The sequence below is a fragment of the Ochotona princeps genome, chromosome 11 (genome assembly GCF_030435755.1).
Source record: "Ochotona princeps isolate mOchPri1 chromosome 11, mOchPri1.hap1, whole genome shotgun sequence".
In the NCBI taxonomy this organism is placed as follows: domain Eukaryota; kingdom Metazoa; phylum Chordata; class Mammalia; order Lagomorpha; family Ochotonidae; genus Ochotona; species Ochotona princeps.
Genome location: NC_080842.1, coordinates 73,447,008 through 73,466,738, shown reverse-complemented (window position 1 = coordinate 73,466,738; position 19,731 = coordinate 73,447,008). Strand labels below are relative to the sequence as shown.

Here is a 19,731-nt window from a genome sequence, read left to right as displayed (position 1 = left end):
GCAGAAATGAGAGAAATTCATATTTCAGGGTTAGGATTAGTTGGAGATGGTTTCTTGTGGGTTTCCCGATGAGCCAGTGTATGCGTTTCCAGTTGGAAGCAATGAAAGTCTGGTGGCAGGCCTCGTGGGGGGCACTGGGGTGGGCTGCTTGGGAATCCCACGCTGGTGCGCTGCCAGCCAGTAGACCCCCCGGGAGACACTGGAGCCCATGCCAGAAGGCCTGCTTGCACCACGCTGCCAGGTCCTGCTGGTGCACCTGTCGGGGGGTGTGGTGGGAGACCTTGGATGGTGGCTCAGGTGCTAAAGTTCCTGCCACTTGCGTGGGAGACCCTGGGCAGAGTTCAGGCCTGCTGGCTTTAGGCTGGCCCAGCCCTGGATGCTGCAGGCATTGGGACATGAATAAGAAGGGGAGAGGTAGCCGTCTCTTCCTGCCTTTCAAATAAACAGTGAATCTTATTAAAAAGCATGCAGACACCTGGCCCCCTAAAGCCCTGGTCAGTGGCTGTCTTCTGTGGTTTGAATATCACAAGCTGTTCCCTTTTCTTCTAGGATTTATTGATTTGAAAGGCAGAGGTAAAGATGACAGTGGCAAGATCCCCCACCCACAGGTCGCCCGATGGCCACAGTAGCTGGGCCTGTGACAGGCAGAATAAAGGAGCCAGGGCTCCCCTGTGGGTCTCCCTATGGGTGCAGGAGCCCCAGTTCCTCATGCCTTGTGAGCTGTGGCCAGGTGTGGGAGGCGAGATGGAGCCCTCATCCTTGGCCCCACGCACTCACCCCAGGATATAACCCATGTTGGCCGTGGGTCCCTCCCAACCCCACAGCTGATTGGAGCCAGGCTTCTGTGGAGGACAGGCAGCCCTAGGACGCTGTCCACCTTGTGGCCTGGCTCCTGGTGTCTGGGCCACATGGGGGGCCTCTGACATCTTGCCACTTTAAAAAAAAAAAGATTTACTTATTTTTACTGGAAAGTCAGATTTACAGAAAGAAGAAGAGACAAATACAGATCTGTCTGCTGGTTCACTCCCCAAGTGGCTGCAAGGCCAGAGCTGAGCCGATCCGAAGCCAGGAGCCAGGAGCTTCTTCCAGGTCTCCCACGCAGGCGCAGGGTCCCAATTCTTTGGGCCGTCCTCACTGCTTTCCCAGGCCACAGGCAGGGAGCTGGATGGGGAGTGGAGCCGCTAGGGCCCAAACTGGCGTCCATGTGAGATGCTGGGGCTTGCCAGGTGAGGATTTGGCCATTGAGTCATTGCACCATCGTGCTGTGCCCCATCTTGCAAATTTTAAGTCATTGTAAAACTACTACAATAAAACGTTTGCACTTTTTTTTGGAAGATTTATTTATTTGAAAGGTAGTTACAGAAACGGGGATGGATTTCCATTTGCCGGTTCACCCAGTTGGCACCAAGGGCCAGGCTGGGAGCAGGAGCTGGAGTGGCTGGGACCTAAGGCTTTGAGGCCTCACCTGCTGCTGGGCGGGAAGCAGGTCAGGCTCTGGCGCCGGGGGTGCCCCAGGTGGTCAGCAGCTCCTAGAGGAGTGGCCGGAAGTAGCATCCCCAACGGGCTCTCTGCCGGCACCAGGAGGAGGAGGAAGAGGAACTTTTAATTTTCTTCTGCTGCTGTTTTCATAATGAGAAAAATAACTCCTTTAACACAAAACAGTCTCTCTCCAGCGGAAACCCTGCCCTGGATGGGCAGCGCGGCCCTAGACAGCCCGCCTTCCTCCCCAGGGAGCCCGAGCGCGCGCCCCGGGGCGCGGGCGGAGCCGGAACGGGCGGGGCGCGCGGGTCCCTAACCCCCGGGCCCGCGCTGGCCGCGGGGGCAGTAACGTTGCCTGGCTGCCCGCACCGAGGGCCAGGCGGGGCCTGCCTCGAGGTGTGCGTGTCCTAACCCCGGTAGGGTGAGGAGTGTGATGTTATTTGGATATAGGGTCTTTGCAGAGGTGGTCAGGCTAGGATGGAGCCCGCGGGGGTGGCCGCCGTCCCCGGGGGGAGCCAAGTCCACGGCGAAGCCCCGAGAGGGCAGCCACAGAGGCCCGGGAGGGGGCCTGGGGCCCCCACACCCTTCACCTTCAGCTCCGCGGGCTTCTCAGCCCGGTTTGGAGCCCACCCGTCTCCCTGCGGGCCCGGTTGGCTCCCACGCCCCCTTCCAGACCGAGGTGGCTTTTGGGCTTGGGTGAGGGAGGCTGGGCAGGGCCAGGCCTTGGGAAAACCCGGCTTTGCAGTCAGCAGAGTGGAGGGGGTCAGCGGGTGCAGGGGCCTCCGGGAGAGGCTGGGGGGCTCGCTGGGGGGCAGGCTTGGCCACCTGGGGCACAGGAGGAGGGGCGGCCTGCCATGGCGGTTTCCACTTGGAAGCCTTCTTTATTTGTCCTGGGCTGGAGAAAGGCTGGGGTCAGAGTGCACGTATCCCCATGGAAACAGCTGCGGGCCTGGCCCCTCGGGGACCCCAGCTCCGGCAAGGGGGGATGGGGAGGACGGGGAGGCCGAGCCGGGGGCACGGGGCGGGGGCTCCTTCGGCAGCGGTGCTGGACGTGCGACCACGCGCACCGGAGGTGGCGGACGGGCCGGCTGGAGTTCTCAACCCAGAGCTGCTGCCCTAAGGCTCCTCACGGGCGACCCACCCACACACCCTCGGGCCCCTGGGGTCTCATCCTCCTCACCAGCTTTGGGGCAAGGCCTCGGGTGGGACCCTGGCCCCAGCAGCTTTACTCAAGGAAGCCCACACACTTGCACGCTTAGAATGCATTCACATAAGCGCAGATATTTGGATGGAAAAATAAATGATTTTTTAAAAATGAGGCTGTGGGGTTGGCATCCCATATGGGTGCTGATTGGTGTCCCTGCTGCTCCCCTTCCCATCCGGCTCCCTGCTTGTGGCCTGGGAGGGCAGCGGAGGACAGCATCTCTTGCAGGCCTCCCATGTGGGTGCAGGGGCACCCGGCCGTCCTCCGCTGCCCTCCCAGGCCACAAGCAGGGAGCTGGACGGCAAGCGCCGGCCTGGAACCAGTGCCCATCTGGGATGCCAGTGTTGCGGGTGGCGGCCTTAGCAGCTGAACGGGGAACCGCGGCATTTGTCCCCTGATGGCAGCAGCAGACAGGTGCCAGGCACTGGGCGTGTGGGCCAGGGATGCCTGCAGCCCAGCCCATGGCCCCGCGTCCTGCTGCTGCCTCGGTCCCCGCCTCGCCCGGGAGGCCCGAGTTGCATTCTGGCCTCTGGGTTTGGGCCTGGCCTAGGCACCTGGGGGAGTCCTGGGGTGTGTGTGCAGGAAGGAGACGCGATTTGGGGATTTCTGGGGGGACGGGGTGGTGTTAGCGCCCCGGGCAACGGGGAGCCTCGGGCAGGGGTGTGCGTGGGGAGCCAGGGGCACCCCGGGAGGCTCCCCAAATCCCGCCGTCCCCAGGGTCTCGCGCCGCGCCCTGGTCCCCGTGTGCCTGTGCGGCTGGACGCGGCCTGCGCGGGGGGCCTCCCGCTCCGCCGACCCTCGCGGCCGCGCGCCCACGCGCCCCGGAGGCCGCCGGCGATTGGGCGCGCGGCCGTGACGTCAGGGCGCGCGGCGGCTCCGCGCGGGGGTTCGGGGCCCCCCGGCGCCCGGCGCGCGCGCTCGGCGAGTAGCGGGAGCGGGGCGCGCGCCCGGGGCCGGCGTCTAGCAGCTCACGCGGGGTCCCGCCGTGGCCCGCCCGCCGCCCGCCGCCCGCCGCCCCGCCGGCCTGGGGGCCTCCCGCTCGCGCGCCCGCCCGGCCGCCCGGCCCGCCCGCACACGCGCGCGCGGCCCCGGCGCGGATTTGAAAAGCCCGGTCCGCGGGCGCCGGGCGCGGCAGCCAATCAGCGGCGCGCACTTTTCCCGCGGCTGAGCGAGGCGGCGGCGGCCCCGGCGCGGGGCGGCGGGCGGGAGGCGCGGGGGCGGGGTCGGCGCCGCGCGCGGAGAGCCTGGGCCTGGCCGCGCTGCGCCCGCCGCCCCCTGCCGCCCGCGGCCGCCCCGGAGGATGCGGCGCGCCTCAGGTCAGTGCGGGGCGGGGAGGCGGCGGGCGGCCGGCGGAGCGGGCCGGGGGCGCGGCGGGCGGCAGGGCGCGGGCGGGCGCGGCGGCGGCTAACGGGGCGGGCGCGGCCATGTTGGGCCCGGCGGGCCGCGGGCTGCACCTGTGCCGTGGGCCGCCGGGCCGGCCGCCTTTGTTCCCGCGCCGCCGGGCCGGCCTTTGTGCGAGGGGCCGGGCGGCGGGGCGCGCTCTGCGGGCCGGGCTGGACGCCGGCGGCGGCCCGGGCCCCGGCAGGTGGCGGCGCGGGTGGGCCCGGCGTGGGGGCCGCGCCCGGGAGCGGGCGGCGCGCGCCGTGCCCGCGGGCCTCGGCCGGATGCGGGCCGGCGGTCCCGGGAGCCGCAGGACGCGCAGGGATGGAGCCTGGCGGCTGGCTCTACGTCTCGGCCTTGCGGGTGAGGGGCGGCCAGTGGGGAGCCCGACCCGGCCCCAGAATCCCGCTGCCCGGGAGCGGGGCTGCACTTCCCGGTCGAGGCGGCATGGACGCTGCTGCTGGGAGGCCCTGGAGCTGTCCCGTGGACCAGTTGGGGTTCTCGGTTTATTCCCCACCCCCACCCCGCCCTAGGGACGCCCTGGGAGGTGAGGAGAGCAGCGCGGTGTAGGAATTGGGGTTCCGGGTGCTGACCCCTCCCCGGGGGAGCTGCTCCCCCGGCCGCCGCCTGGCGGGGAGTGGGCTGCCGGGCCTTTGTGTGCTCAGCCGGGGCGGCCCGGGCCGGGGGCGTGCGGAGGTCTGGCCTCCTGGCCCCCTCGCCCCGCTCAGGAAATGCGCGTGCTGAGCCTCGAAGGAGCATGGGCCAGCATGGGCCGTTTGCTGTTGGCTGTGCTGTACCGTGGGGTTTGTGGAAAGGTGCTGCCGGGCGGAGGAGCGAGGCTACAGGCGCCTTCTTGCGGTCGGGGCTTCTGAAAGGTGGAGCTCCTCTGTCAGCTGGTTCTCTCCGCAGCTTCCCAGGACAGGAGCCTGGGTCGCGGGAGCGGGCATATAGAGCGGACAGTCGGGGCCTGGCACTGGAACCGGCCCGCCTCTGCCTCTGTGCGGGAGCAGTGGCGAGCCTGGGGTTAGAGACCGCGAGTCAGCCAGGACCAGGCCAAGCCGTCAGCCTCCTTGGGCGTCCTTGAAGCTCTCAGCCACGCGAGGTGGGCCGTCGGGAGGAGCACCCGAGGTGCGCCACGCGAGGTGGGCTGTCGGGGGGAGCACCCGAGGTGCGCCTCGCGAGGTGGGCTGTCGGGGGGGGGACCACCCGAGGTGCGCCACGCGAGGTGGGCTGTCGGGGGGGACCACCCGAGGTGCGCCACGCGAGGTGGGCTGTCGGGGGGGGGGACCACCCGAGGTGCGCCACGCGAGGTGGGCTGTCGGGGAGAGCACCCCAGGTGCACCACGTGAGGTGGGCCGTCTGGAGGAGCACCCGAGGTGGGCTGTCGGGAGGAGCATCCGAGATGGGTCACGCGAAGTTGGCTGCCGGGGAGACCACCCGAGGTGCACCACGCGAGGTGGGCTGTCTGGAGGAGCATCCGAGGTGGGCCGTCGGGAGGATAACCGAGGGCTGGCTGGCTGCATCGCTGTCACATTTGCTAGCTTGAGCTGTAAGCTGCAGGGTCTCGACTTGGGGAACGGTGGGAGGTGTGGCCAGGGCGCGCAGCATCGGCAGGGCGCTCTGGTCTTGCTGTTTCTTGTTCCCCTGATTGATTTGGAGGAAGTGCCTGACCCACGGACCTTTCATCTACTGGTTCGCTCTCTAGGTGCCTGCGGCAGCCACGGCTTGGTCCAGGCCAGGAGTCTGGCCTAGTTCAGGGTCTGCCGCTGTCTTTCCAGGGCCATTAGCAGGGGGCTGGATGGGCAGCAGAGCAACCAGGACTCAGCTGGCACTTGGGTAGGAGACGTGGGCATCCCAGGCAGTGGCTTAACCTGCCACATGACGCTGTGTGCCATGGTCTCTCCTCTCCCTGCAGGGTTCCCCAGGTGTGGGGCCCCGTGTTGACTTCAGCCCAGCCTTTTCCAGAATGTTGGAGTCTGTCTGTGTGTCTCCGTCTGAGCGTCTTTCCCAGGGACTGAGTTTTGGGGGCAAGATGGTCACCCAGGTTCCTTTCTTGGTGCTACTGTGTGTGCTGCTGTGTGTTGTGGGTGCTGTGTGCTGTGAGCCATGTGCTGTGGGTGCCGTGTGCTGTGGGCGCTGTGTGCGTGGGTAGTGGTTGCTGTGTGCCGTGGGTGCTGTGGGTGCTATGTGGCAGGCGTTTGGGATGCACTGGTCGTATGGAACCGGGCACAGAATCCACCGGGTCGCTGCCCTCTGACCCTTTGCCTGTTTTTTGGAAAGTGACACTGGAGCCAAGAACCCGGTGGATCGACACAGAATATGGAAGGGGAGTGGGGTCCTCGTGCCCTCCTTGGGAAGCCAGGACTGCGTGGCAGGCAATCGCCAGCTCGTATGCTCCTGACAGCCGTGGGACACTGCAGTCCTTAGCCATGCATGCGCAGAGCAGACCTGTCGCTGCCTGCCCGGGGACGTCAGGCGGCCTGCCACTGGCCAGGGTTACACGACACCGAGGCAAGGGTGACCTGGAGGCTCATGCGTACAAATTGTCTATTGTTTGTTATTAGTTTTTTTTTTTAAGATTTATTCATTTTATTACAGCCAGATATACAGAGAGGAGGAGAGACAGAGAGGAAGATCTTCCGTCCGATGATTCACTCCCCAAGTGAGCCGCAACGGGCCAATGTGCGCCGATCCAATGCCGGGAACCTGGAACCCCCTCCGGGTCTCCCACGCGGGTGCAGGGTCCCAATGCATTGGGCCGTCCTCAACTGCTTTCCCAGGCCACAAGCAGGGAGCTGGGTGGGAAGTGGAGCTGCCGGGATTAGAACCAGCGCCCATATGGGATCCCAGCGCATTCAAGGGGAGGACTTTAGCCGCTAGGCCACGCCGCTGGGCCCTGTTATTAGTTTTTGAATCTTGTTTACTTTTTTCAAAGATTTACCTACTTTTATTAGAAAGGCATATCTACAGACACGAGAGACAGAAAGCTCCTACACCCACTGGTTCACTCCCCAAGTGGCTGTAACAGCTGGAGCTGAGCCGATCTGAAGCCAGGAGCCAGGAGCCTCCTCGGGTCTCCCACGCAGGTGCAGGGTCCCAAGGCTTTGGGCCGTCCTCCACTGCTTTCCCAGGCCACAAGCAGGGAGCTGGATGGGAAGTGGAGTAGCTGGGACATGAACCAGTGTATGGGATGCCTGCCCTTGGAGGCGGAGGATTAGCCAGTTGAACCGTCACGGGCCCTTTTCCCACTGCTGGGCACCCTGGGGGCTCCAGCTGCCAAGGGCTGCTGTAGATGTGCCTGTGCCACCAGAGGGTGACTGGCTGGGGCTCTGGGTGCCCGCCGTGAACCTAGCACAGTCAGTCGGAGGACGAGAGCTTTCTTTCAGATAAAACCAAGGAATGAAGTTCAGATGGGTTTTGTGTTTCATTCTGCTTTTCTGAAACCAAATGGTGGGCCCGGCATGATGGAGTAGGGGCTAAAGTCCTCGCCTTGAACACGCCAGGATCCCATATGGGCGCCGGTTCTAATCCTGGCAGCTCCACTTCCCATCCAGCTCCCTGTCTGTGACCTGGGAAAGCAGCCAAGGACAGCCCAAAGCCTTGGGAACCTGCACCCGTGTGCGAGACCCGGAAGAGGCTCCTGGCTTTGATTTGATCTACCTGCCGTTACGGCAGCTTGGGGAGTGAACCATCGGATGGAAGATCTTCCTCTCTGTCTCTCCTCCTCTCTGTATATCCGCCTTTCCAATAAAAGTAAATGAATCTTTAGAATAAAATAAAACCAAATGGCAATTGATGAGTTTTAAAATATTTATTTGAAAGGTAGAGTTAGAAGAAGATTGAATTCTTGCGTTCGCTGGTGAGCTGTCCAGATGGCTGCATTGGCCAGAGCTGGGCTGGCCTGAAGGTCTCCTATGTGGGGAAGCCCTGAGCACTTGGGCCGCCCTCCACTGCTTTCCAGGCTGTGAGTGGGGAGCTGGGTCGCAAGTGGAGAAGCCGCAGCACCGGTTGGGCCTTTGGGGGTGCTGGTGTCTCAGAGAATTGTCGTGTTAGAGCGCCAATCCTTGATGGGTTTTTGAAACCACTTGATTTCTGCAGGAGTTAGTGCCTTCCATGCACACACAGAGGATGGAGACAGACGTGGCACGGTGTTGTCCAGCCCCAACACGCCGCTGGAGGGAGGGTGTTGGGCGTCTGGCTTGGAGTGCTGCAGGGGGTGGGTCCAGCCCTGGGTTCGTGCCGCTGCCATGGGAAGCCTGGCTGCTGGCCACAGCCTGGCCCAATCCTGGTTAGTACATTCCGGGAGGGTCTATCTCCATGCCCTTTTCTTTTCTTTTCTTTTTTTTTTTTTAAGGTTTTTTTTTTTTATTGGAAGGGCAGACTTACAGAGAGCGAAAGGGAGACAGAGGGACGTGTTTCACCCACTGGGTCAGTCCCCATATGGCTCCTGTGACCGGGCTGGGCCAGGGCCGGGAGTTTGTGCCAGGTCTCCCACTTGGGCTGCCTCTTGTTGCTTTCCCAGGTGCGTTAGCGGGAAGCTGGATTGGAAGGGGGACAGCTGGGACTCGAACTGGTGCGCTTATAAGATGCCAGCGCTCTAGGCTGTGGCTGGGCCTGCTCTGCCTTTGTATTTTATGGAAGGATTTATTTGTTTTTATTGGAAAGGTAGATCAGATTTAGAAAAAGGACAGAAAGAAAGATTTTTCATTTGGTGGTTCACTCTTCAAATGGCTGCAATGGCTGTATTGAGCCGATCCGAAGCCAGGAGCCGCTTCCGGGTCTCCCACATGGGTGCAGGGGCCGTCCTCGACTGCTTTCCCCGGCCACAGGCAGGGAGCTGGACGGGAAGTGGGCTGCCAGGATTAGAACCGGCGCCATGTGGGCTGCTGGTGCTTGCAAGGTGAGGACTTAGTCATTGGGTCTTCACACCGTTGCCTTCTCTGCCTTTGTAAACCAGAACCCCGAGAGTGACATACACTCCTAGGGAGTACAGAGAAAAAAGTGGTTTTTCTCTGTGGGAGCAGTGGAACGTGGTATTTAAGTTGATGCAGAGAGGTGTCTTCATGCTGGTTTGCTCCCCAAATAACCAGGGGGGCTGGGCAGAAGCCAGGAGCCTGCAGCAAACAGCTGGCCCTGGGCCCAGGCCCGGGGTGCCTCCCTGCTGTGCCCCGGGACCTCAGGCTCCAGTGGACCACGGGCAGTCAGCCTGTTGCCCTGGCGGGGTGTGGCTGTGTGTTGAATCCTTGCGTGTGCGACTCCTGCCTTTGCGTGGCGGCCAGCATGTTAAGGACTGTGACTCCTGGGCTCCTTGCCTCCCTCGGGTGTCCGTCCCTGCCTGGTCTTTCTGAAATCGCAGGACCTGATCCTGGAATCTGCACCCTCCCAGGTGTCATTGCCCCTGGGGGTTCGAGACCCGTCTGAGTTTTCTGTGTCTTGGTGATTTCCTACTGTAGCCATGTCCATCAGTTCATCCAGCTCTTTCTGCTCTGTTCTTCCCTGGGGGCTGGCATGGTCAGCTTTCGTCCCATGGCCCCTGCCTGATGATGTGTGGAGCACTGGCTGGCCCTAGGCTTGTGGTTTGTGCTCTGTCTGGCTCAGGTCTTAGCCTGGCCCCGTGGGAGCGCCAGCCCTGATGGCTGCCTGTTGACTTGCCGTTCCTGCCCCCAGTCCTGGTCACCCTTCAGGCGGACTGCTGGCTCCACTCCTTGCTCTTAAAGATGTGCCTGTTGCTTTGAAAGGCAGAGTGCTCGAGAGCTTGTGCGGCTGTGGGTCTCCACAGCAGTCGAGGCCCCAAACCTCCTCTGCAGGACTGTCACTTGATGTCTCTGGGACCCAGGAACAGCAGGAAGCTAGGCCAGCGGTGGAGTAGCCAGGACTTGGGCGGACACAGCGTAGGAGTCCCAAGGGCTGGCTTCCTGCTGGGGCGCAACTGCACTCCCGTGTGTGTGTAACTCTGGAGGGGCTGGCACTGTGGTGTAGTGAGGTAAGCCTCTGCCTGAGGTACCAGTGTCCTATGTGGGTGCCAGTTCAGCTGCCAGCTGTTCTATTCCAGGTTCTTAAGCCCCTGCAGCCCACAAATGAGATTTGGAAGAGGCACCTGGCTTTGGAATTCTGACTGTTGTGGCCATTTGGGGAGTGAACCAGCAGATGGAAGGTCTCTCTCGCTGTCTGTAAACCTGCCTTTCAAATAAAAGTTAAACAGACTTGTTTATTGATTTGATAAGTGGAGTTACAGAGGCCTTCTGTCTGCTGGTTCACCAAGGCCAGAATGGAGTCCATCTGGGCTTCCCAGGTGTGTGAGTGGGGAGCTGGGTGGAAGGGGGCAGCGGGCCCTGTGTGTGCTTGTGGGGGTTAGCTCCTCCTTCCATCTGCTGGTTCACTTCCCAGGTGGCCACAGTGCTGGAGCTGAGCCTACCCAAAGCCAGGAGCCTCTTCTGGGTCTCCCACGCAGTGCAGAGTCCCAAGGCTTTGGGCCGTCTTTCGTTGCTCTCCCAGACCACAGTCAGGGAGCTGGATGGGAAGTGGAGCAGCTGGGATTGAACCGATGCCCACATGGTGGAGGGTTAGCCTGTGAGCTGTGGTGCTGGCCCTCTTTGCCCATGCTCTCCACAGGACGAGCTTGGAATGTCTTGCTGAGACACGGCACCCCGCGTGCCTAGCATCCCCCACGGTGCCCGTTCTGACAGTGAGTCTTCCGTGGTCACTTTGAAGCATCTGTGAGGGTGGGCACACGTTATCTGAACGCCATCCTAGCCCTGTAGGTCAGGCACCCTCTGTCCTTGGATGACATGCAGCTCATCATGCGTGTCCTGGTGTGATGCTGTGCAGGTGGGGGCCAGGTGCTAGGGGCAGGGGCCTAAGCGGACGCTGGACAGCCCTGGGGCCATGGTGGGGCTGGGCTGCAGAGGTCGGCTGCTCTGCTCCTGTCGGGTGCGTGCGAGGCAGGCCTGCGGCTGGTCAGTGATGGAACTACAGTGGAAAGGGAGGGAGAGGGGAGGAGGGTCTTTGGGCGTTCTCCGCATGCCTGCAGCAGCCAGGGGCAGAGGTGCCAGCCCCGTCTCAGGAAGTGCAGGATGTTACGTTGCAAGCTGCAGGACAACAGCTAACCCTACCTCCCCCAGTCAGTCCTGTTGCCGCCGCTGTGTGTTCAGGGGCCAGTCTTCTGAGCTGCAGTTCAGTTGCTGCCTCCTGCCCCTTGTCCCCCACAGCTTGCTTAACCTTGCCTAACAGAGTTGACAGCCTTTTCCACGGGCACCCTGTGCGTGGGTGGTGTGTTCCTGTGTCCCGTGCTGTGGGATGGCGTGCTCCCATCCCCTATGCTGTGGGATGGCATGTTCCTGTGTCCCGTGCTGTGGGATGGTGTGTTCCTGTCCCTGTGCTGTGGGATGGCGTGTTTCTGTGTCCCTGTGCTGTGGGATGGCGTGTTCCTGTGTCCCGTGCTGTGGGATGGCGTGCTCCCGTCCCCTGTGCTGTGGGATGGCGTGTTCCTGTGTCCCTGTGCTGTGGGATGGCATGTTCCTGTGTCCCGTGCTGTGGGATGGCGTGCTCCTATGTCCCGTGCTGTGGGATGGCGTGCTCCCGTCCCCTGTGCTGTGGGATGGCGTGCTCCTGTGTCCCGTGCTGTGGGATGGCGTGTTCCTGTGTCCGTGCTGTGGGATGGCGTGCTCCTGTGTCCCTGTGCTGTGGGATGGCGTGTTCCTGTGTCCCTGTGCTGTGGGATGGCATGTTCCTGTGTCCCGTGCTGTGGGATGGCGTGCTCCTATGTCCCGTGCTGTGGGATGGCGTGCTCCCGTCCCCTGTGCTGTGGGATGGCGTGTTCCTGTGTCCCGTGCTGTGGGATGGCGTGTTCCTGTGTCCTGTGCTGTGGGATGGCGTGCTCCTATGTCCCGTGCTGTGGGATGGCGTGCTCCCGTCCCCTGTGCTGTGGGATGGCGTGTTCCTGTGTCCCTGTGCTGTGGGATGGCATGTTCCTGTGTCCCGTGCTGTGGGATGGCGTGTTCCTGTGTTCCGTGCTGTGGGATGGCGTGTTCCTGTGTCCCTGTGCTGTGGGATGGCGTGTTCCTGTGTCCCTGTGCTGTGGGATGGCGTGTTCCTGTGTCCCTGTGCTGTGGGATGGCGTGTTCCTGTGTCCCTGTGCTGTGGGATGGCGTGTTCCTGTGTCCCTGTGCTGTGGGATGGCGTGCTCCTGTGTCCCGTGCTGTGGGATGGCGTGTTCCTGTGTCCCGTGCTGTGGGATGGCGTGTTCCTGTGTCCCGTGCTGTGGGATGGCGTGTTCCTGTGTCCGTGCTGTGGGATGGCGTGCTCCTGTGTCCCGTGCTGTGGGATGGCGTGTTCCTGTGTCCGTGCTGCCCATAGGTTGATTCTGGGTGAGGACATGGCTCCCTGTGTTCTCCCTCTGTTTCCCTCGTAGGTTTGTGTGTTTCTCCAGCAGGGTGCAGGTGAGGAGGCTTTGGTGGGTTGCAGCGAGCACTTTGCACCCAGCCCGTGACAGGGCCTGCAGTCTAGGCCTGGCTGGTCTGTGCTTCTGTCCTCCGTGGACATGAGGGCCGCTGACTGGCGGGGTGGGGGGTTTCTTCTTTCCCCCTCTGCACACTGATGGGCGCCTGCCTTGCCAAGCTGTGTGTGGGCATGGACTGATGTGTGAGGAGGAGGGAGAGGCCTGGGGGAGTGCTCCCCTGTGCTGTGGAGGAGGGAGAGGCCTGGGGGGTGCTCCCCTGTGCTGTGCTGAGGAGGAGGGAGAGGCCTGGGGGAGTGCTCCCCTGTGCTGTGCTGAGGAGGAGGGAGAGGCCTGGGGGGTGCTCCCCTGTGCTGTCCATTTTTAGGTGCGTTCACAGGCGGTATGTTCAGTAGGGAGGTGTCAGGATAGACTGTGGTGACACAGGGCAGAAGCCAGCGGCCTGGAGCTCAGTCCTGTCCTGTGTAGGTGGCAGGAACCCTGGGCCAGCGCCTGCTGCCTTCCAGGCTGTAGGATGGCAGGAAGCTAGGAGTGGAGCTGGGGCTTGGACCAGACCTCCGACAGTGGCTTAACTGTAGGGCCAAATGCTTGAGCCTGTGGGGTGCAGTGTTTTCTGTGTGTGTGTGTGTGTGTGTGTGTGAGGTGCAGTGTTGGCTGTGTGTGTGTGAGGTGCAGTGTTGGCTGTGTGTGTGTGTGTGTGTGTATGTTTTACAGAGAAGAGACGGAGAGCTCTCCTGTTCATCGGTTTACTCTAAAACAGCCACAGTGGCCTAAATTGCTGAGCTGAACTGAACCATAGCTGGGAGCTTCTTCCAGGTCTCCCATGTGGGTGCAGGGTCCCAAGCACTTGCCATCCTCGGCTGCTTTCCCAGGCCACAAGAGAGCTGGGTGGGAAGTGGAGCTGCTGGGACACGAACTAGCATCCATATGGGCTGCTGGCCCTGCAGGCGAAGGGATGGGCATGCCCTGCCTTTTGGGTGTTCCTAACCTAGGAGCAGTGTGAGGCTGAGTAGGGGCAGGGCCTGGACCCTTGTGCTGTGGGAAGCCTGCTCCTCAGAGCCCTGTGATGACAGAGCCAGGAGGTGAGCACCTCATTGTTGGTGACAAATGGCTGGCTGAGCCCAGTGGGTCCTTGGACTGGGCAGCATCAGCCAGCGCTGGGAACCAGCCCCGCCCTGGACCTGCTGTGGTTCTGACGTGGTCTGATTGAGGACTGCTGAGGGTCAGTCACCCCAGTGCTGGCGAGACGTCGGTGCTGTGGCGTGGCGTGTGAAGCCACCCGTGAGGCCTGCACTCCCCGTCCTCCCCGCTGCTGCACCTGCGCCCGTGTGGGAGACCGGAAGCTCCTGGCTTTAGCCTGGCCTGACGCCAGCCCTTGCAGCCATTTAGGGTGAATTAGTGGATGGAAGTTCGGCTCTCTCCCTCTGCTTCTCTCTGGCCAGGGTCCGGGATTGGAGAAGAGGGGGTGGGCTGAGGTCGACAGGGGCACTGGGAAGTCCACAGAGTTGGGTCTGGGTGTGGGCTTCGGTGGCAGCCTGGCCTCAGGGTGTGCGGAAAGGAGAGGTGACCAGAACGAGAGCTGGGGAGGAAGATGGACTTTGATCTTCATATGAAATGTGTCATCCTAACAGTTTGTTAATTCTTTCTTTGGAGTTTGGAAATCTACAAAGTAAAACTTTTTTTTCCCCCAATTTTATAACTCCTTTCCAACAACTGCTAGGGATTCTTGCTTGTCCTATGTCTGCCTTTGGAGTTGACCCCCTGTGTTCTTGGCTGCTGTGGGGAGTGGGCTGCACCACTAGAGGGCAGACATGAGGGGTCCGGTGCCAGGGTCCAGGTGCCTGCTGTGTGCCAGGAGGGTGTAGGAGAGGGCTGGCTGCTGGCTCAAATCACGAATCTTCCCACCCCCTTAGTCAGGGTAAGCCCCTGCTCATTGCGCCCGCCCTGTCCACCGGCTGTTCATCCCTGTGCGTGTGGGTGGCGTTGTAGGCGCTGCCTGCACTGAGCACCGTGGGGAGTCTGGAGGCACATGTGGGTGCGGCGGGGCCTGCACTCCCTGCCCCTCAGAGCTCATGCAAGCCTTACTCTCAATGATGTGTGTTTTCTTCCTGTTTTTTTTTTTTTTTTAAGATTTATTCATTTTTATTACAAAGTCAGATATACAGAGAGGAGAGACAGAGGAAGATCTTCCATCCGATGATTCACTCCCCAAGAGACTGCAACGGCCGGTGCTGTGCCGATCTGAAGTCGGGAACCAGGAACCTCCTCCGGGTCTCCCACGCGGGTGCAGGGTCCCAAAGCATTGGGCCGTCCTCAACTGCTTTCCCAGGCCACAGGCAGGGAGCTGGATGGGAAGTGGAGCTGCTGGTATTGGAACTGGCGCCCATATGGGATCCCGGGGCGTTCAAGGCGAGGACTTTAGCCACTGGGCCACGCTGCCAGGCCCAATTTTCTTCCTTTTTATTTTATCTATCTATTTAAGAATCTTATTTATTTTTATTTTATTGGAAAGCCAGACCCACAGAGAGAAAGATCTCGCATCTGCTGGTTCACTCACCAAGAGGCTGAAACAGCCGAGCTGAGCCGATCCAAAGCCAGGAGCCAGGTGCTCCTTCCCAGTCTCCCACAAGAGTGCAGGAACCCAAGTCCTGGGGCCGTCCTCTGCTGCTTTCCCTGCACATCAGCAGGAGCTGGACGGGAAGTGGAGCAGGCGGTGGCTTAATTAGCTGTGCCACACATTCACCCAGGTTTGTGTGTCAAGTCCTACCTGTGGAAGATAATGCAGGTTCTGCTGTCTGTCTTCCTGGCCTCCAACTTCCCTGTTTCCCCAGATTGTGGGGTTTGGCTTCTCTTGCAGAACTGTAGCTGAAGCATGACTGACCGTGTGCCCCTGGTCCCTAGACATGGGCGGCTTCAGTCCTTCTCGCAGCTGGCTTGTGCTGTGGCTGCTGGCCAGGGCTCTTTGCAGCTCTGTGAGGAAGGAGCAGGCCCCGGTTCGTTGGCCGTGCTCTGTTGGTGACAGCAGGCATGGCCAGGGAGTGGAGAGCTGCACTCCGGGCAGGGCAGTGATGGGGCCCGGCCGTCCCAAGTCCATCCCACTTGATAGTGATGTTGGCTTTGAATGAACATTAAGGAATTGCGCTGTTTGCCAGAACTGGGTCCTGTGATGGACACCGCGCTGAAGGGTTCTTGTTTTTCTGCTTCTGATGGTTTTTCTCTTTCCTAGATTCTCTGTTGTAACACCGTGCAGGGTTTCCCGATGAACTGTAGGAGTCTGTGTGAGCCCTGCTGGCCGTGCTCCTGCCCTGGGCTGGACCCCCTGGTGCACATCTGCCACCTAGCTCCTGAGACGGGTCTCCCTTGCCGCTTTGCTCACTAGCTCCGGCTGTGGGAGGCAGCCCTTGGTGAGCCCTCACAAGCCACAGTTCTCAATGCTGCGATGTACTCGGAGGGACGGGCCCTAGGTTGTGGTGCTGCATGAGGTGCGGCCCCCCTTCCGACCCAGCTCCCTGCCTGTGGCCTGGGAAAGCGGCCGAGGACGGCCCAAAGCCTTGGGACCCTGCACCTGCGTGGGAGACCAAGAGGAGCTTGAGGCTTCTGGCTCCTGGCTTCGGGTATTATGGCCATGTGGGAAGTGAACCAGCAGATGGAAGATCTTTCTGTGTCTCCTCTGTAAATCTGCCTTTCCAGTAAAAATAAATCTTTGAAAAAAAAAGTAGCAGTGGTAATATAGGACACTGGCACTGTAGGCAGTGGCTTAGCCTGCCTGACTTCCACTCTGTGCCCCCTCTCGCTGGACTTTGTGGCAGCCGCCCGTGGTCACGTTCCTTCCTGCACTGCACACGTGTGCAAGGAGACATGAACTTGACGGGCAAGACACAGTGATTGAGGTCCTGGCACACGGTGCGTGTGTCGTCTGGTGGGAGGAGCTGCCCTTTGGGCCTGGCTTGTATGTGGCCTCTTGGGAGAGGACCCAGGTCAGTTGGTCCTTGGTCACGGGTGCATCCCTGTAGAAGCAGAGCCCTGTGAGCAGACCTTCCACTGTGGCAGCTGTGGGAACACGGGGCCAAGGCCTCAGAGGCTGCCCTCCAGGGACGTAGGTGCCATCCCCACTCTTTCCCTGGAGAGCAGAGCTTCTGCTACTGTCATTCCGTGGGCAGAGTACGTTTCCGGTAGATGACTGTGATGTGTTAAAGGGACAGGGCATTGCAGCTGTGTCTGAATCGTGTCTGCAAGCTCAGGTTTTCACTGCAGCCTCCCCCGCTTGGTCTCCTGCTGGCCTGGCCCTGGTCACCCCCCTAAGGTCCTCCTGTTTCCCCTGAGGCTTGAGCCCTTCTCCATGCCCAGCGGACAGCACTGGCTCCTGTGCCAGTGAGGGGAACTGGCGCACGAGACCCCTGTGCGGAAGCCCAGAGGGAGGGAGCTGTTGGACCCCAGCTCGAGCTGGGAGGAGACGTTGTCCTGGCTCCATCCTGGCTCCGTCCTGGCTCCTGGCTCCCCCCTGGCTTGCCCTCCTGGCTTGCCCTCCTCCTGCAGCTGTTTCCTGATGAATGGCCCTGAGCCCTCTGGGCGCCACCTAGCAAGGTGCAAGCAGTCACATTGCTCCTAAGCCCTTCATTTAAGAATGCATTTTAAAATATAAACTTCTGGGAATTTTTCAGTGTAATTTATTTGTAAGAGATGGCTCTCATCTTGTGCCCGTCTTCCTCACTGCCTGGTCCTGAGGATCGGCAGGCAGACCGCGTGAAGAGTCCCTGATGTGTGTTGGCAGAAGGCAGAACTGGGGCACGAGCTGTGTCGGAGGGCTGTCTGCGCTGTGGCTCCAGGGCCCTTCCACCTGCCCTTGGGAGGCCTCGGGCGCCCTTGGCTGTGGACGTTGCCCGTGTCTGCTGTCGGAGCGTCTGGGCCTGCTCCGGCCCTGTGGCGTGGTGCTGTCCGCGACTTGCTCTGCTCAGGCCAGTTGCGGTTTCTGAAAGGGCTGCCGTGCACACTGTCTGTCACATCATTTTAGAATGCTAGTCCCTCTTCCCATCTTGCTCAGGCGCCCCCGGTGTCTCCTTGTGAAAGGCCGCTTAGCTGGGGTTGCTGGCCTCCCGGGTGGCTGTCCGTTGGGCTGAGCAAGGCCGGGGGGCAGTGTCCGCCTGCTCCGCACAGGTGCTTGGGTCCTTGGACATGCTTCGGTTCCTCACATTCTGTAGTTTGAACGTGACGTGTATAGGCGTTGATTTGTTTTTGTCGTGTTTTGAACCAGGGAGTGCTTTTTTGGAATATATATTTATATTTAAGAAATTTATTGCCGTTTCATCTGCTTGAAAGGCATTGCTGCAGGCATGCAGGCTCACAGGAGGGCTGTTGCATGGTCACCTCACCGAGCCTGCGCCATCTGGGGCTGGGCCAGTGGAAGCTGGGTGCCCCCTCACTGGTGTCACCATGGCCATTGAGCAGGAAGCTGAGTGCAAGCATAGTGGGTGGGCCTCAGCCCCTCTGGGAGTGAGGTGGGCGTCCCCAGGGCGGTGGGTGCTGCAGCCAGCCCTGCTGGGTCCCTGTGCCCGTTGGTGTGGTGGGCAGCTTTGCACTTTGGGTTCAGAGCTGAGTCCTGCTGTCTGCTTGGAGTTGGGAGGGTACAGTAGGAACTCAAGTGTTCTTGTGTTTCCCAGTGTCCCTGCTGGCCTGTCGGATGTGTCTTCTCCTGTTGTTTTGTCTTTGGCTCTGTTCAGATCAGCAGCTGTGTTTCCAGCTTGTTCTTTTCCAAGTGTGAAAGATATGAGAACAGTAATTTCCTGTTCCTGTTCTCTTGGTGCCCAGCTCCTTGGGAAGGTGCTACTGCTGGGGAGGCCAGAGGCTCTGGCTTCTAGTGCCCCCTAGGGATGCCACCTGGCCTCCCTGAGTGCTGCCAGCTCAGCCCCACCTGCTGCAGGCCTGTGTTGCTGGCTGTCTCTTAATTCCAGAGCCTTCTGGGGTAGAGATTGGAGCCCAGATTTCTTGACGTCCTTCTGCCTGCCCAGCTCTGGCTCAAGCGTTGATGACATTGAGAGAGCTGACGTTTGTCTGGGGTAGGGGGATCCCTAAGGCGCCTGCTGGTGTAGACGTGCTGGGCATGGAGTAAGGGTGAGGGATGGAGTCACTCAGCTCAGCTCCACACCTACCAGAGCAGAGGGTTATGACAGCGGTGCCAGTGGGGGAGCTTTTGCTTGTTCTGTGCCTTAAATGGCAAGTAGTAACACTTATGTGGTGAGTAACATGGCAGTTGGAGAAGCAATGATACCTGTATGTGTGATGCCTGTGTATGTGATACCTGTGTGTGTGATAGCTGTGTGTATGATACCTGTGTGTGATAGCTGTGTGTATGATACCTGTGTGTGATAGCTGTGTGTGTGATAGCTGTGTGTGTGATAGCTGTGTGTATGATACCTGTGTGTGATAGCTGTGTGTGTGATAGCTGTGTGTGTGATACCTGTGTGTGATACCTGTGTGTGATAGCTGTGTGTGTGATAGCTGTGTGTGTGATACCTGTGTGTGATAGCTGTGTGTGTGATAGCTGTGTGTGTGATAGCTGTGTGTGATAGCTGTGTGTGTGATAGCTGTGTGTGTGATAGCTGTGTGTATGATACCTGTGTGTGATACCTGTGTGTGATAGCTGTGTGTATGATAGCTGTGTGTGTGATAGCTGTGTGTGTGATACCTGTGTGTGTGTGATAGCTGTGTGTGTGATAGCTGTGTGTGTGATAGCTGTGTGTGTGATACCTGCTGTGTGTGTGATAGCTGTGTGTGATAGCTGTGTGTGTGATAGCTGTGTGTGTGATACCTGTGTGTGATAGCTGTGTGTGATAGCTGTGTGTGTGATAGCTGTGTGTGTGATAGCTGTGTGTGATAGCTGTGTGTGTGTGATACCTGTGTGTGTGATAGCTGTGTGTGTGATACCTGTGTGTGTGATAGCTGTGTGTGTGATAGCTGTGTGTGATAGCTGTGTGTGTGATACCTGTGTGTGATAGCTGTGTGTGTGATACCTGTGTGTGTGATAGCTGTGTGTGATAGCTGCGTGTGTGATAGCTGTGTGTGATAGCTGTGTGTGATAGCTCTGTGTGTGATACCTGTGTGTGTGATAGCTGTGTGTGTGATAGCTGTGTGTGTGATAGCTGTGTGTGATAGCTGTGTGTGTGATAGCTGTGTGTGATAGCTGTGTGTGTGATACCTGCGTGTGTGATACCTGCGT

General features: G+C 60.4%; 2 protein-coding genes across 2 annotated transcripts in view; one reads left to right on the top strand and one right to left on the bottom strand.

Annotated features, from left to right (window-relative positions):
• Positions 1-1,754, bottom strand: part of LOC101522611 (spondin-2) — a 233,880-nt gene extending 232,126 nt beyond the window's left edge. Inside the window, exon 1 of the mRNA XM_058670366.1 lies at positions 1,750-1,754. The gene's annotated coding sequence lies outside the window, so the exon portion shown is untranslated. The remainder of the gene's footprint in view (positions 1-1,749) is intronic.
• Positions 1-19,731, top strand: part of NSD2 (nuclear receptor binding SET domain protein 2) — a 75,191-nt gene that overhangs the window by 868 nt on the left and 54,592 nt on the right. Inside the window, exons 2-3 of the mRNA XM_058670397.1 lie at positions 1,731-1,875; positions 3,401-4,426. Of these exons, the coding sequence (XP_058526380.1) occupies positions 1,731-1,875; positions 3,401-4,426 (1,171 nt within the window). The remainder of the gene's footprint in view (positions 1-1,730; positions 1,876-3,400; positions 4,427-19,731) is intronic.